At 37.2% G+C, this 13122-nt stretch overlaps 3 protein-coding genes and 1 pseudogene across 7 annotated transcripts; 1 reads left to right on the top strand and 3 right to left on the bottom strand.

The window, feature by feature from the left end:
- Positions 1 to 416: 416 nt before the first annotated feature.
- On the bottom strand, positions 417 to 1816 carry F18A12.2 (uncharacterized protein). Its single transcript, NM_001377756.3, has 3 exons — positions 1043 to 1816; positions 725 to 993; positions 417 to 682 (listed from the first exon to the last, which is right to left on the bottom strand). The coding sequence occupies exons 2-3, from the start codon at positions 979 to 981 to the stop codon at positions 451 to 453; spliced, it is 489 nt and encodes a 162-aa protein (NP_001364707.1). The 5' UTR covers positions 982 to 993; positions 1043 to 1816; the 3' UTR covers positions 417 to 450.
- Positions 1817 to 2192: 376 nt separating this feature from the next.
- F18A12.7 (FBA_2 domain-containing protein) lies at positions 2193 to 4330 on the top strand. Its single transcript, NM_001377755.1, has 9 exons — positions 2193 to 2308; positions 2355 to 2744; positions 2793 to 2894; positions 3205 to 3243; positions 3295 to 3384; positions 3433 to 3582; positions 3665 to 3739; positions 3791 to 3877; positions 3924 to 4330. The coding sequence occupies exons 1-9, from the start codon at positions 2207 to 2209 to the stop codon at positions 3924 to 3926; spliced, it is 1038 nt and encodes a 345-aa protein (NP_001364708.1). The 5' UTR covers positions 2193 to 2206; the 3' UTR covers positions 3927 to 4330.
- Positions 4331 to 6875: 2545 nt separating this feature from the next.
- Positions 6876 to 9529, bottom strand: nep-7 (annotated as a pseudogene). The gene is made up of 13 exons: positions 9320 to 9529; positions 9145 to 9277; positions 9012 to 9103; positions 8860 to 8968; positions 8679 to 8818; positions 8528 to 8629; positions 8298 to 8480; positions 8132 to 8245; positions 7829 to 8084; positions 7587 to 7749; positions 7301 to 7543; positions 7096 to 7254; positions 6876 to 7049 (listed from the first exon to the last, which is right to left on the bottom strand). Coding segments are annotated over exons 1-13 (2078 nt in total).
- Positions 9530 to 9824: 295 nt separating this feature from the next.
- nep-8 lies at positions 9825 to 12841 on the bottom strand (the record flags this gene model as incomplete). 4 transcript variants are annotated; one of them, NM_001322721.2, is made up of 13 exons in its annotated part: positions 9825 to 10043; positions 10236 to 10394; positions 10441 to 10691; positions 10735 to 10897; positions 10958 to 11212; positions 11259 to 11375; positions 11520 to 11690; positions 11740 to 11841; positions 11887 to 12026; positions 12076 to 12193; positions 12239 to 12330; positions 12376 to 12508; positions 12554 to 12841. In NM_001322721.2, the coding sequence occupies 13 exons, from the start codon at positions 12755 to 12757 to the stop codon at positions 9888 to 9890; spliced, it is 2061 nt and encodes a 686-aa protein (NP_001309548.1). The 4 variants fall into 4 exon arrangements, with proteins under 4 accessions (NP_001309548.1, NP_001309549.1, NP_001309550.1 ...); NM_001322722.4 differs by lacking the exon at positions 11259 to 11375 and having other exon boundaries at positions 9834 to 10043; positions 12554 to 12824; NM_001322723.3 differs by lacking the exons at positions 12076 to 12193; positions 12239 to 12330; positions 12376 to 12508; positions 12554 to 12841 and having other exon boundaries at positions 9888 to 10043; positions 11887 to 12024.
- Positions 12842 to 13122: the final 281 nt, after the last annotated feature.

The following is a 13122-nucleotide window of genomic DNA, read 5'->3' as shown; positions in this document are numbered from 1 at the left end:
CTTGAATGAAAAGTGAATTTAGAATTTAGAACACGTTTGAAAATTTATTTTATATTCAAATTTTTTTCAGAGTTTAAAATTTCGAATAGTGAAAAACTACGAATATACAATAAGCATTAAAAATAATTCTCGTGGACTGAATCGAATTAAATCGTTGCTCCGACTAGAGTGACATTTTTGTTTATTACTCGTACCTCTTCACAAAAAAATTTGGAAATTCACAGAGTCGCTGCTCATTTTAAAAAGCAGGTTAGTTGGAAAAATCTTTCCAGTTATTGATTTTTAGCGAAGGACAGTTTTACCGTATATTCTCTTTACTTAACTTTTCCAGCTTATATCTCAGTTGTCGTTTGTTTGATTAAAAATTGTCAACTGTAATAAATTAGTTCTGTATTTCTCCCCCTTAATAACTTTCAGTAATTTTTAGAAGCATTTATTGAACACAAGTTATTAGAAAAATCGAGAATTATTTCGTTTTCCAGTTCCAGGTGGACCAGTAATCGTAGGATTCGTCGCCAAAGTGGTTCCAGTAGATGCTGGGGCCTTTGAGGATTCTGGCGGAGCAGTTGATGGTTTCAAAGTTGTCCGGGGCTTCTTCATCTCGTTATAAATCAATTTTGGCTTCGTAGTTTGTGATGACGTTGTCGCATTTGTTGAAAATATCGGATTCACAGACAAGTTACTGAAAATTTTACTTGAAAAGGTGTCCAGCAGAACCTCTTACCTTGGAACTTTGATTTCTGTTTCTTCGCTTCTCAAGTACAACGAGGAGCCCAAAACAAAGATTATGGGAAGCGCAAGGGTCACAATTATTGTGATGTATGGCGTCCATGGATGATATATTGTCTTGTCTAACCATGTCGGCTCGTTCGGCGGCTCTTCAGGTTTCGGAGGGGTTGGTTCCCTTTGCTGAGACGCTTCTGGACTTCCTTGAGGAATGATCGCATTTTGCTGAGGAATTATTACACTAGGCTGAGACATTTTAGCACTTTTCTGTAATTATTTCAAGTTACCAATGCGAAAAAAAGTGATAGAAACTTACTTAAAATCGATGTTAACAACAAAAAATAATTGGAAAATTGAAAAATAATTTTTTTCGAGTTGGAAGTGGCAGCGTGGATTATGAATTTAATATTTATTTTTTAAAAGTTTATTCGTAACTTACGTAATTTTTTTTCATAAAAAAACTTATTGCAATCTAACTGAGGAATGCACGTAGGCGAGGCATGCCTGAAATAAGCACGTAGGCGAGGCATGCCTGAAATAAGCACGTAGGCGAGGCATGCCTGAAATAGGCACGTAGGCGAGGCAAGCCTGAAATAGCCACGTAGGCAAGGAATTCCTGAAATAGGCACGTAGGCGAGGCATTCCTGAAATAGGTACGTAGGCTGTTTTTTTCACTATTAAGAAACGTAATAAATTAATTGTAAATATATTTAAATTTCAGGAAAATTTTACCCTGTCGATGTTGTACGTGTTTTTGAACTTTTCAAAACAAATTCTATTTTTGTGTGATTTCAATGTTATTTTAATCGATTTGAAATCGAATTTTTCACAATTCTTAATATCAAAAAATAGAAGAAAAAAAGACAAAATGCTGACACCAATGATGATAATGAGCTTTATCCTTGGCATCATTCTGACGGCACTTGGACTCGTGATTCTCACCATTTTGAATTTGGAGTACACAGCTTCCTGGGATCCTTATGATGGATAGAAGTAGGGTTCCCAGCTGAGTGAGGCGCGAAATGCGGGCCCCACGCCGGCCTTCGCCTTCGCCGTTCGCCGCTTTCAATACTGTTGACGTGAATTTAAAATTTTCATTTCTAATAATTTGTTTAAATTTTAGAAAAAAATTAAGAAATTAAGAAAAAAAGTTTACGAGTTTATCAATGAAAGGCGTAAGTGACGCCGTGAGGCCGGCGCGGCGACCGCTGAGGCCGGCGAAGGCACTCTTTTTTCTGAGTCTTATGGATACTCCAAGATATGGTTTACAAGATTTATAATTTTTTGTCTGAGATCCTGCCAACCTGGATTCCCGTGAGACCTTGTGCAGCCAAAAAAATCGAGCGAACAGATCGATAATTTCCCAGGGGACCATTTTGACCAACAAGGAGAGGGATAAGAGACGCAGAATGAATAAATATAGAGGGAGGGTGATGGACAGACCGTGCATGGTCATTCCCTCTTTTCTGCTGGCTTGATTATGATTCCGAATCAATTGTCAACCGAAAAAGTTGGCCAGATTCCTATAGTGCAACTCGAAAACGCGAATAATATGGACGGCCACGATCAGCGTGGAGCACCGGTAAGTCTACTATCGCCAAATCCTTTTTTTAAGTTCCATTTTTCAGATCCCTCGTGTTCAGAGACCGCTCAACAGACGCTGCTTGACTCGATCGAGAAAAGCAATTTCTACAACTGCAACAACCACGGATACTTCAGAAAATGACGTCAAGATGAGAAGAGATGCAATGGAGGTTCAGCACTTGGAGCAGTCTAAATTGGAGCCGGCGAACGAATCCTTATCCAATGAAACTTTCATTTTCAAATTGGCCGAGCTATTGGAAGGACCATTGAAGCCATTCATAGTTGTATCACCTGATGAAATCATCAAAGTCACAAGAGACTATCTCGAGAGAAAAGCCATTGAGCAAGAAGAGCATCAGTCTGCAATTTCAGAATTCTTTCGTTCCCTCAGTCCTAAGAGTCAGTTGAGTCAATTTTTGCAAATTTCTCAGGGGGTAAGCGTTTTTAACTTTTTTTTTACATTCATAAACACTATAATTTAGACCAGTTTGCCTCACGGTCAGCCATGCCAAGGGAACACTAGTGAGAGTGTGTACCATCCAAATCAAGTGGAAGCTCGGGGTCCATATAATGAGATTTTCATGGTATGTCCAACAAACTGAATGAAATATTCCAATGAGAATTTTTGTTAGTTGAGACTTTTTAATTTATTGCGGCTTTAGAAAAACAGGAATTTTGAGCTGTGATTGAAAGATCACTTCAGAAGTATTTGTTTTAACACGATTCAAATAAGATTATTCAAAGCTTACGAAAAATGAAAGTACCAATTGTAACAGTTTATAAAAATCTTTCGACATTTTTTTGGCGGTTCCAGAAATATGGGAGCAGCTTTACTAATTTTAAAAATATTTAAAATTGCATCTTTTAGTTTGCTAGCTAATCTGATATTTTCAGGAATCGGAGAGAAAGAAGTACTTGGCTCAATGGATGGAGGTTTGTTGTAAAGTGTATGTAGATGAATAATTTTATTTTAACGTTTTTCAGGACCCCACTAATGAAGCTAACCCATTCAAAAAATTAATCGACATGACAAGTATCATCATGATCGAAATTTTGAATTCTGTTGTTGACAAGGTGAGATTCGGAGTTGCTCGGTTTACAAACAAGTTATTTTTTTTTCAGATCCCCAATGTGGCTCGATTTGTAAGAGATTGGGAGGAAAAGTGCGGAAAAAGCATTAAACAGATGTGGATAACAATTGAGAATTCAAGCGGTGATAGAACAGACGACCACACTATTGTTCAGAAAGAAATCAAAGAAGTTCCAATTTTGGTATGTACCTTTGAACCTGAACTCAGTAGATTGTATTGTGAATTTGCTAGTAATTATATTATCGGTTACGTATTCATTACAGGCGGAAATGCTAGGTCAAAAGTCACACGAGGTGTGTTTCCGTCGTCTGTCGCAGCTGAAACAATTCTGGTTTCTGGTCAGTTAAATTTTTAACAAAAACTGACTTGAATTGAATATTTTCTTTCAGAAAACTGGCGAGTCGACTGGTTGGTCTCCAATTATATATCAAGCACGGGTAATCAACGATTTATTACTGGAAATTAAGTGTAATGACGTAGGTATATAAAACCAAAAACGACTGATTTTCTATTCCATTTCAGTGATTAAATGTCACTCCATTCTTGAATAGGATGTCTCAATGTTATATGGATCAGAAGGTGAATATATTCCGAAAACTTCCGAAGATGGCCGTGACACTGACAAAGATGTAAAAGAAGAAACTGTCGAAAAATTGACTCAGCGAGTATGAGCCTTTCCAGACCAGACCTGATGGTTGATTTATCGATAATGACACTAAAATTTAACTTATCTCACATGTAGCCACTTCCCAACCAAATTTAGTCAATTTCTAACTGTCATTAAACTTCAACCACTTTCCTACTAAATGTATCGCTTTCTACCCATCTGACCCCGCTTATCAACCCATTTTTGGCCAACTTTTGCCAACTTTTGCCACGTCAAACTAATTTTTTTGGTCGATTTCTCAAAAAGAAAATATACAAGTTCCAGATTTGCTTTCTCGCTATGCTCAAAAATCAGCAAGACTCACGTGATTAGTTTGAACCACTCGATCAGAAAAATCGACGTATTGGCTGCATGGGGAATCGATATAGAAGTATGGACAACGACAGGAAAGCGGATGCGATTGAGGTTTAAAAAAGACGACGGTGAGCGATGTGACATTGGATCTTGCGAACTCGCTGGAATAAGCTTGGGTGTATTAGGTAGCTTACCCAAGAAACAAGTATGGAAAACCCATGGATTCAGTCTCAGAAATTGGATCGACCGAATTATGGAAGCATTCAATCATTCAGTTATTAATTGTTTTTTCTTGGTTGGAGAAAGACATCCTGAGTTATATTTGAAAAAGATCTGTGATGCTTTGAACGGTTTGAAAATACGTTCCACGGATTCAATAGGTTGCACGAAACGGATAGTGAACTGCATGAGAAGCAACTTTCAAACATTCAATTTATTGCTTGAATTACCATTCGATCATGTTCCATCTCAAAAGTATACTCAGAAACTTCTCCTGGAGGACCAGGAGCATGTAGAGTATCGTTGGACGGTCAAGGCGCAGAGTCTGAAGCTAAACGATCTGTTGGCAAGCAACTGCTCCAGCTTGACAATACAGAACTCATTAATAACATCCCAAGATATAAACTTGTTTCTCAAGCACTGGATCTGGATCAAAGGATTTAATTGGAAGCTTAAAATGATTGAGTTTGGTGGTTCATGGGATATGCAAATCGTTCTGAAAGGCATTGATCATACAGTCGTTTCGAGATATTGGCATGATGAGTATCAGAAGATGTTTCATGCAGAAATCCCACGTGGTACTGGGCCGCAATTGTTTGTTATGACAAAGAGACGTTTATCGGTCGGACCCATTTTATCCATTGGGCTAACCGAATTCAATCAGGCGTGACCTCGTCGGGTTTTAACTATTTTAACATTTGCTGGTGGGTATTTTTCACGTCGCCCCCGACAATTTCGTTACTCCATTTATATTTAAAAGCTCCGTAATTTAAGACTTTGCTTTTTGTGCCAAAATCGTTTTTTTTTTTTAATTTTTAAATTTTTTTGGGAGAAATTTTCAGAAAATTTCGTTACGATATTCGGTCGTTTCGGGCCATTTTGGGCCTGAAAAGGAAAGTCTCCGATTTCAGTATCCTAATAAAAATTGTAGAAAACTGTACTTTCTTTTATTGCACTTGATTTTTCGTCCTTCATAATTAAGAATGTCAATAAACTATTTGTAAATCAAATTAAATTCAATTGTGAATTTCACAATCAGGAAAATTTTGCCTCGTCGGTGTTGTACGTGTTTTTGAACTTTGTAAAACAAATTACATGTTTTGTGATTTCAAGTTTATTTTAATCGATTTTAAATCAAATTTTTCACAAGTCTTAATATCAAAAAACAATGGAAGAAAAAGAAGACAAAATTCTGACGCCCATGATGATCATGAGCTTCATCCTTGGCATCATTCTGACGGCATTTGGACTCGTGATTCTTACCATTTTGAATTTGGAGCTCGATATCGATTATGAAGCGGATCCGGCTTCATGGGATGTTTATGATAAATAGAAGAACATTTTCTAGCCCTTTTTGTTATAATTTTCAGTGCTGATAATATGAAGTTTTAAGTTTTAGATTTTTTAAACTTAAAAATGAGTAACGAACCTATAAATTATGATTTTTAGAAAGAAAAAGTCCAACTGACAAACTGTTGCTCAGGATGTTATCTGCAGATTAAAACACCAATCAACTTTTTTGAAGTCCTACATTATTCTATTTTTTACTAAATGCAACGCTCGGCAACAAAAAGAAAGTAAACCACTATCTTTCATTACATGTTGGGCTCCTACTCGTAATTTTCTGAGCAAACTTAATGAAATAGAAATTTCGAACGCTATTTAAGTAGTATATATTGGTGAGAAAGGAACCATTGTTGCGAATGCTGAGAATATGAATATTCGTCAGCTCGCAACGTATTCTTAAATGTAAAGAGTTAGTGAACTACAAAGAAATGCAAGTATATTATATATTATTATTACGAAATAACCGCTAGTCAATGCTCAACTTTATCTATGCAACCCAACGACGACAACCCCGCGAAAGAGCAACAATGGAAATACCTATTTGAACTACCGCCAATTGGTCTCGCCACGCCGACACTACGACACACGTGAAACGACTGCTACCGTAATCTCCTCCACCTGGGCGGCACGCGCATTGGCTGCAAGGAATGGACTTCGTCCTCGTGCTACTTCTGCTCTCACCGAAATGCTGTCGGTCAGCACTTTAATGTGGTTATGAAAAAGTTTTTAGTAATAAATATTTATATAATTCTACCACTGGGAACCTTTACCGATCCGTATATTAGAAGAGTACAGACGCAAACCAAAAAGAATAAGAAACCAGAATCTCTTCAGCGATATTGCCAAAAAAAAACTCAAAGCGACCAGCATGTAGGTGTTACTTCTTTCTACGATTTTCATAATCCAAAAATTTCATAATTCAAAAAATATCGAAAGCACACAAAGTTTCAGAACATTTTGCACTTCTTATCCGGATTCATAGGTGATCCAACGGGACAACTGAATGCTTTCGCAAACTCTGGCATATTGGCATATGCTCCATTGACACGGAAAGGTTTTGTTGGATGTACATCTTCGAGGGCTTCTTCCAGGCTCAACATACTACGAGAACTGCACCATAGCTGGAAGGAAGAAGAGTTTAAAGGCATACAGTACTCGAAGTCTTACCAGTGACTGAACTCTGAAATAAAGCTGATCCATATTGATATCCTTGAGGCCAATAAGTGAATGCATTTTTGAAGTATCCATCTTCTTATAGGCCCGCCAGGTTACTTCATGTCCAACCCAATCAGCAATCATCTCTCCGAATGTATGTGTTCCATTCATCTGAAAAACTCTTTGTGCCTGGAAGTTCGTTCCATTCTCTTCTCACCTTTTTGCCGTAGACCGGATCAGCGTAGTTATCATATTGATCTATCAGACATTCAGCCTGTATCTTATACTCTATATTTTCGCGTCTAATCCAATCCACAAGTTTCCCATTTTCATCAAAGTGAAGTCCCATCAACGGAATGCCCTATTTCATGCGCAATAATCCTGCCAGATAAGAAAAGATTCGCATAGTCGGGATACGTGGTATCGAAAAATGGATCGTCGAGGAATGGAGCAAGAAAGGCTTCAAAATAATGAATAGTCTAGTGAAAGGAAAGATAACTCACTTAGAGCGTTTTTCGAAGGATCGTAATGAGCACTCACTTCTAGAACATTTTCGACAGGGCTGATGGGGGTCTCTCCAGCGATGAACTCCATTTGTTGTTCAGTACGGAGTCGATGAAGTTTTTGAGATATTCTATAGAAGGAGTCGGTGGAGTCCAAATCAATCTGAAAGTCTCTATGTACAACAAATACATATGCTGATCAATAAACGACGAAGGAAGTTGTTGTAAAAGCTACCACTTACGTGTTCAAACTCTTTGTCCAATGTTCCAGGAGGATCAAAATGATCAGGATAGCCAATGATAACTTTGATTGCTTCAACTTTCTTCAAGACTCTTTCTTTGACTGATGGTGTAAAAGTTTCCGTATCTCGAATCATTTCCAGAGCATTTCTTTTTCAATTCCTCCGTCAGCTTCTTTACTCCATCTCGGTTACCCTTGTCAACGAAGTTTCGCATGAAAACTCGGAGTGATGCACGTGGAAGTTCTTCCATTACAACCTGAATTAAAAGCCTTTGATATTGCGTTACAAAAAAAATGTTTATACCTGTTCACAATTTTCATAAGTTTCTGTCAAAATATCGCGGGATGACTGGATATAATTAAAAATCAGATAGTTAGCCAATGTTCTATTTGATGTAGATTCAATAATTGCATCAAGCTGAAACAAATTACACATTTTCAGAATTCTGCAACAGTTCTACTAGACTCACACTTTCTGTTCCATTAGTCTCGAATAACAATGGATGTTTATTTGTGATAATCTTTGGTGTTATCATTCCAGAAAGCTTGCTAACCCTGCTTGGGTGACTCATCTCCGCTATAAGACCCGAAAAGTTTACGCTTCTGACATCCGGCAATATCAAGTTTAAAGATATTGTTTCATTCTCCTTTACCTTAATTAAGTTCAGGTAATTAAAACTGACAGACTTATGTTCCTTACAATTTTTAACTTTTTTTCAAGCATAGAGTATTCCTCCAACTCCCTCGATATCTCTTCTCTATCCGGTTCAATTCCATTTCCTTTGAGAATATCCAACACCATCTGAAAACGTTTTTAATTAAATCCTCTTCAGAAGTTCGTTCAGGTTCACCTAATTCACTTGAATCTCTTCAACATCTGACTTTTCAGTTGGAGCAATTTCCACAAAATTGCCCATAATTAAGCCCAAGAAATTGAATTGAAATAGTCCAAAGTTGGTTGCTCCCAGTTTGACTAGATTTGTCAGCATTTCTGAACGAAAAATAACATTTTAGTAACAAAATACACCTCACCATTCAAGTCAAATTTAGATTCATCCCAATTCTTATCCAATAGTGGCCACGCACCGATTTTTTTGATATCATTAAATACTTCATGGACTTCTTGAAGATAACCTGTATTCTGAAAAATTTTTCATGTTTGGAAATCGTACGCCAAACTGTACTTGGCTCTTTTGTAACGCTTCACATTTATCGAATACCAGTTTCATCAAATTTTCGGATTTTGAAGTTGAAGTCTTGTTGTTGTGTAGAAACTCTGAATTTCAAAAATGATAAGAGATGGAGAAGCATTCAAACCTCGAATCTGTTTTTGAAGAATATACCGCTTTTTCTGAGTTCTTGACTCAACTGAAGACTGTTCATGGAATCTTCCACACGCATGCTGAAAAAAGTCCACGCACGGATCCACTGATGGGTCTTGGTAGTTGAGCTGAAGCCTTGGAACTATAAGTTGAATTTGGAAATCACAAACCAGTTCGTGGGAGAGAGTTATACAATCCGGGGATTCACAGAGATTTCTAGAGTCAGCAGCATTTGACAACAGCTCATCTAACTTCACCGGTTTCACCTCAACAGTCATTTTGATATGAACAGTCACCAAAGCGAGGAAGACCATCAAAAGTAAAAGGTTCAAAGCGATCCAGGGGCTGGAGAACTTCTCTCTCATTTTCTCAACATTCATCTTTTAAAGAATATGTCCAACCAAATTGACAAAGCACTTTTCGGAAAGAGCACTTGAAACCAAAGTGAAGAAAAGTTGGAACTGATTTGAACTTTAATTTTTATCATTACGTTGCACATTTTTGTCACTGTAAGTTCATCTTCACGCAAAATATATTTTATTTTCTCACACGGGGACTGTTTGAACTCCGGATTTCTGAATAAGATGTTAGTTGGAAAAGCAGATTAGATTTTTTGTCGTCGCCGGATGAACCTTACAGAACCGCGCAGTTTTTATTGTTCATTTAAAAAAACTACACAATTTTTTTTCAATTTTTTATAATCCACAAAAACAAAAGCACTCAAAGTTTCAGAACATTTTACACTTCTTCTCCGGATTCATAGGTGATATAACCGGACAATTGAACGCCTCCGCAAACTCTGGCATATGCTCCATTGACACGGAAATTGTCTGTTGGATATACATCTTTGAGAGTTTCTTCCAAGCTTATCGTATCACGTTCTCGACAGAATAACTGAAACAGCATGGTTTCTAGGTTAATTTACAATTATCGGCTAATTGCACTGGCCCAAATGCCTATTCGTCAATCTAATTGGTTCTCTCACTATCAGTAAGTATCAGTAAGTAAGTAAGATCGTATTCCAAAAAAAATATAATAGTATATTTCTGCTCCGTCCGGATCCTTTTGGAATAAAACATGTCTTACCAGTGACTGGACTCTGAAATAAAGCTGATCCATATTGATATCCTTAAGGCCAATGAGCGACAGCATTTTTGAAGTATCCATCTTCTTATAAGCCCTCCAGGTTACTTCGTGCCCAACCCAATCAGCAATGATCTCGTTTATCGAATGTGTTCCATTCATCTGAAAATCTCTTGATATCTGGAAATGCGTTCCATTCTCTTCTCACTTTTTTGCCGTAAACCGGATCATCATAGTTATCATATTGATCTACTAGACATTGACCTTGTTTCCCATACTCAGTTACATGTTCGAGTCTAATCCCATCCATAGGTTTTCCATTTTCATCATAGCCAAGTCCATTTGCGTCAACGGAATGTCCTATTTCATGCGCAATAAGGAAGCCGGAGAAAAAGAGGTTCACATAGTCGGGATACGTGATGTCGAAGAATGGATCGTCGAGGAATGGAGCAAAGACAGCTGTAAAATAATGAATAGCCCAGTGGAAGGAAAGATAACTCACTTAGAGCGTTTTTCGAACGTTTGTAATTAGCATTCACTTTTAGAACTTCTTTTATCGGGCTGATGGGTGTCTCTCCAGCGATGAACTCCATTTGTTGTTCACTACGAAGACGATTAAGTTTTTGAAATATTCTGTAGTAAGAATCGGTAGAGTCCAAGTCAAACTGAAATATAAATGATCTGACCATTGCCGGAAATAATTTTCTATTAAAAACTACCCATACATTTTCAAACTCCTTATCCAATGTTCCAGGTGGATCAAAATGATCAGGATAACCAATGGTAACTTTGATTGCTTCAACTTTCTTTAACATGCTTTCTTTAACCGGAGGTGCCAAGTTTTCTGTGTCCTGAATCATTTCCAGAGTATTCTTTTTCAATTCCTCCGTCAGCTTCTTTACTCCATCTCGGTTACCCTTGTCAACGAAGTTTCGCATGAAAACTCGGAGTGATGCACGTGGAAATTCTCTTCTCACATCCTGAAACAACCATCTCATAAAGCTTTACATTGATAAAAAGATTCACATCTTCACAATTTCCACGTCTGGCTCCTTTCATAATATTGTAGGAAGACTGAATATAATTGAAAATCAAAAAATTAGCCAAAGTCTTGTTAGATGTTGATTCAATTATTGTGTCGAGCTAAAACACATTATTTTTATTTTTTATTGACTCTCAAAAGCTTTTGTAGTTGGAATACAAAACAAAGCATGGGTCATAGTTTTCGCTATCACTTCTTGCTGACGATGCTGACTTTTTTTTTTGTTAAGTGTTCTTTCAACTCACACTCTCTGTTTCATTCGATTTGAAAAACAATGGATGTTCAGAAGTTACGACTCTTATCTTTCCAAAAATCTTGCTGACTCTGCTTGGGTGAATCATCTCCGTTATCAGACTCGAGAAGTTGATGCTTCTGACACCCGGCAATGAAATGCTTAATTTTCCAGAACTTTGGTACTAAATAATTCCATGGTATTAAAACTGACGAATTATTCAATTTTCTCACTTTAGCCAGTTTCATTTGAAGGCTTGAATACTCCTCGAATTCTTTTGAAATTTCCTCACTATCCGGTTGAACTCCATTGGCCTCAAGAATTTCCGATATCATCTGGAAAAGTGTTCAGTTCATTTCCTTTTAATAGTTCAAAACAACCGATATCATTGTAGAATTATGAACAATACTCCCGAGAGTTGGAGCGATTCTTACAAACTTTCCCTCAGTTAAGATTCTGAAATCTAATTGGAATAGTCCAAGATTAGTTGCTCCCAGTTTGACTAGATTCGATAGCATTTCTGAAAAAAAAAAAAAACGTCTTGACAGTGCAAAATTTTGGATCCTCACCATTCAAATCAAACTTAGAACCATCCCAATTCTTATCTAATAGTGGCCACGCGCCGATTTTCTTGATATCATTGAACACGTCATGGATTGCATCACGTGAAATTTTGTAATTATCATTCTGAAATAATCTATTCAAGTTCAAAATGGTTGCTTCAAAACTTACACTCGTCTTTTTTGAAGCTTCACATTTATCGAATACTAGTTTCATCAAGTTTTCCGATTTAGAAGTGGAATTCTGGATTTTGTGTAGAAACTCTAAATTAAGAAAAAAAATGATAAGAGGTGGAAAAGCAATCAAACCTCGAATCTGTTTCCGAAGAATATGTTTCTTTTTTTGAAGTCTTGATTCAGATACTGACTGTTCATGGAATCTTCCACAAGAATGCTGAAAGAAGTCCACACACGGATCCACTGATGGGTCTTGGTAGTTGAGCTGAAACTATGAAATTACATATTAAAATTGTCACAAAACACAAACCAGCTCGTGAGAGAGCGTAATACACTCTGGAGAATCGCACAGATTTTTGGAGTCTACATCATTTCCAATCGACAACAACTCATCCAAATTCACGGGCTCCACCTTGATATGCACAGTCACCATAGCCAAGAAGACGATCAATAGTAGAAGGTTCACAGCTACCCAAGGCCTAGAGAGCTTCTCTTTCACTTTCTTGACATTCATTTTCAGAAGATGGCGTCCAAGCAAATTGATGACGCACTTTTCGAAAAGAGCACTTGAAACCAATGTGAAGAAAAGTTGGAACTGATTTGAACTTTAATTTTAATCATCACGTTCTACTTTTTTTTCATTCCAGCAAGTTTATTTTCACGCAAATCTTTCTTTTTTTCAAAAAAGGTAGTTGAACTCCGAATTTCTGAATTACTCGGAAAGAAATATAGCACCATAAAAGGCATTCTCCGGTGGGTGCGTACAATGAAAAGTACACTATCCAATTTATTCATCAATCACCTATATTTTCTCATAATCTCATATTTTCTTTGAAGAGAGATACATTTAGCTGCCAACATATCGCCACCGAGAGACAC

Source organism: Caenorhabditis elegans, chromosome II (assembly GCF_000002985.6).
Source record: "Caenorhabditis elegans chromosome II".
NCBI lineage: Eukaryota > Metazoa > Nematoda > Chromadorea > Rhabditida > Rhabditidae > Caenorhabditis > Caenorhabditis elegans.
Note: the sequence above shows the minus strand (reverse complement) of the source record. Positions and strands in the feature narration are given on the sequence as shown.

What these genes read in the sequence shown, in the direction of transcription:
- F18A12.2 (NM_001377756.3), bottom strand. Translation starts at nt 981, where the DNA reads ATGTCTCAGCCTAGTGTAATAATTCCTCAGCAAAATGCGATCATTCCT. An exon ending in ACAGAAATCAAAGTTCCAAG is followed by an intron (nt 683 to 724) that starts GTAAGAGGTTCT and finishes TAAAATTTTCAG; the next exon opens with TAACTTGTCTGTGAATCCGA.
- F18A12.7 (NM_001377755.1), top strand. Translation starts at nt 2,207, where the DNA reads ATGATTCCGAATCAATTGTCAACCGAAAAAGTTGGCCAGATTCCTATA. An exon ending in TTTTGCAAATTTCTCAGGGG is followed by an intron (nt 2,745 to 2,792) that starts GTAAGCGTTTTT and finishes ACTATAATTTAG; the next exon opens with ACCAGTTTGCCTCACGGTCA. An exon ending in TGAATTCTGTTGTTGACAAG is followed by an intron (nt 3,385 to 3,432) that starts GTGAGATTCGGA and finishes TTTTTTTTTCAG; the next exon opens with ATCCCCAATGTGGCTCGATT.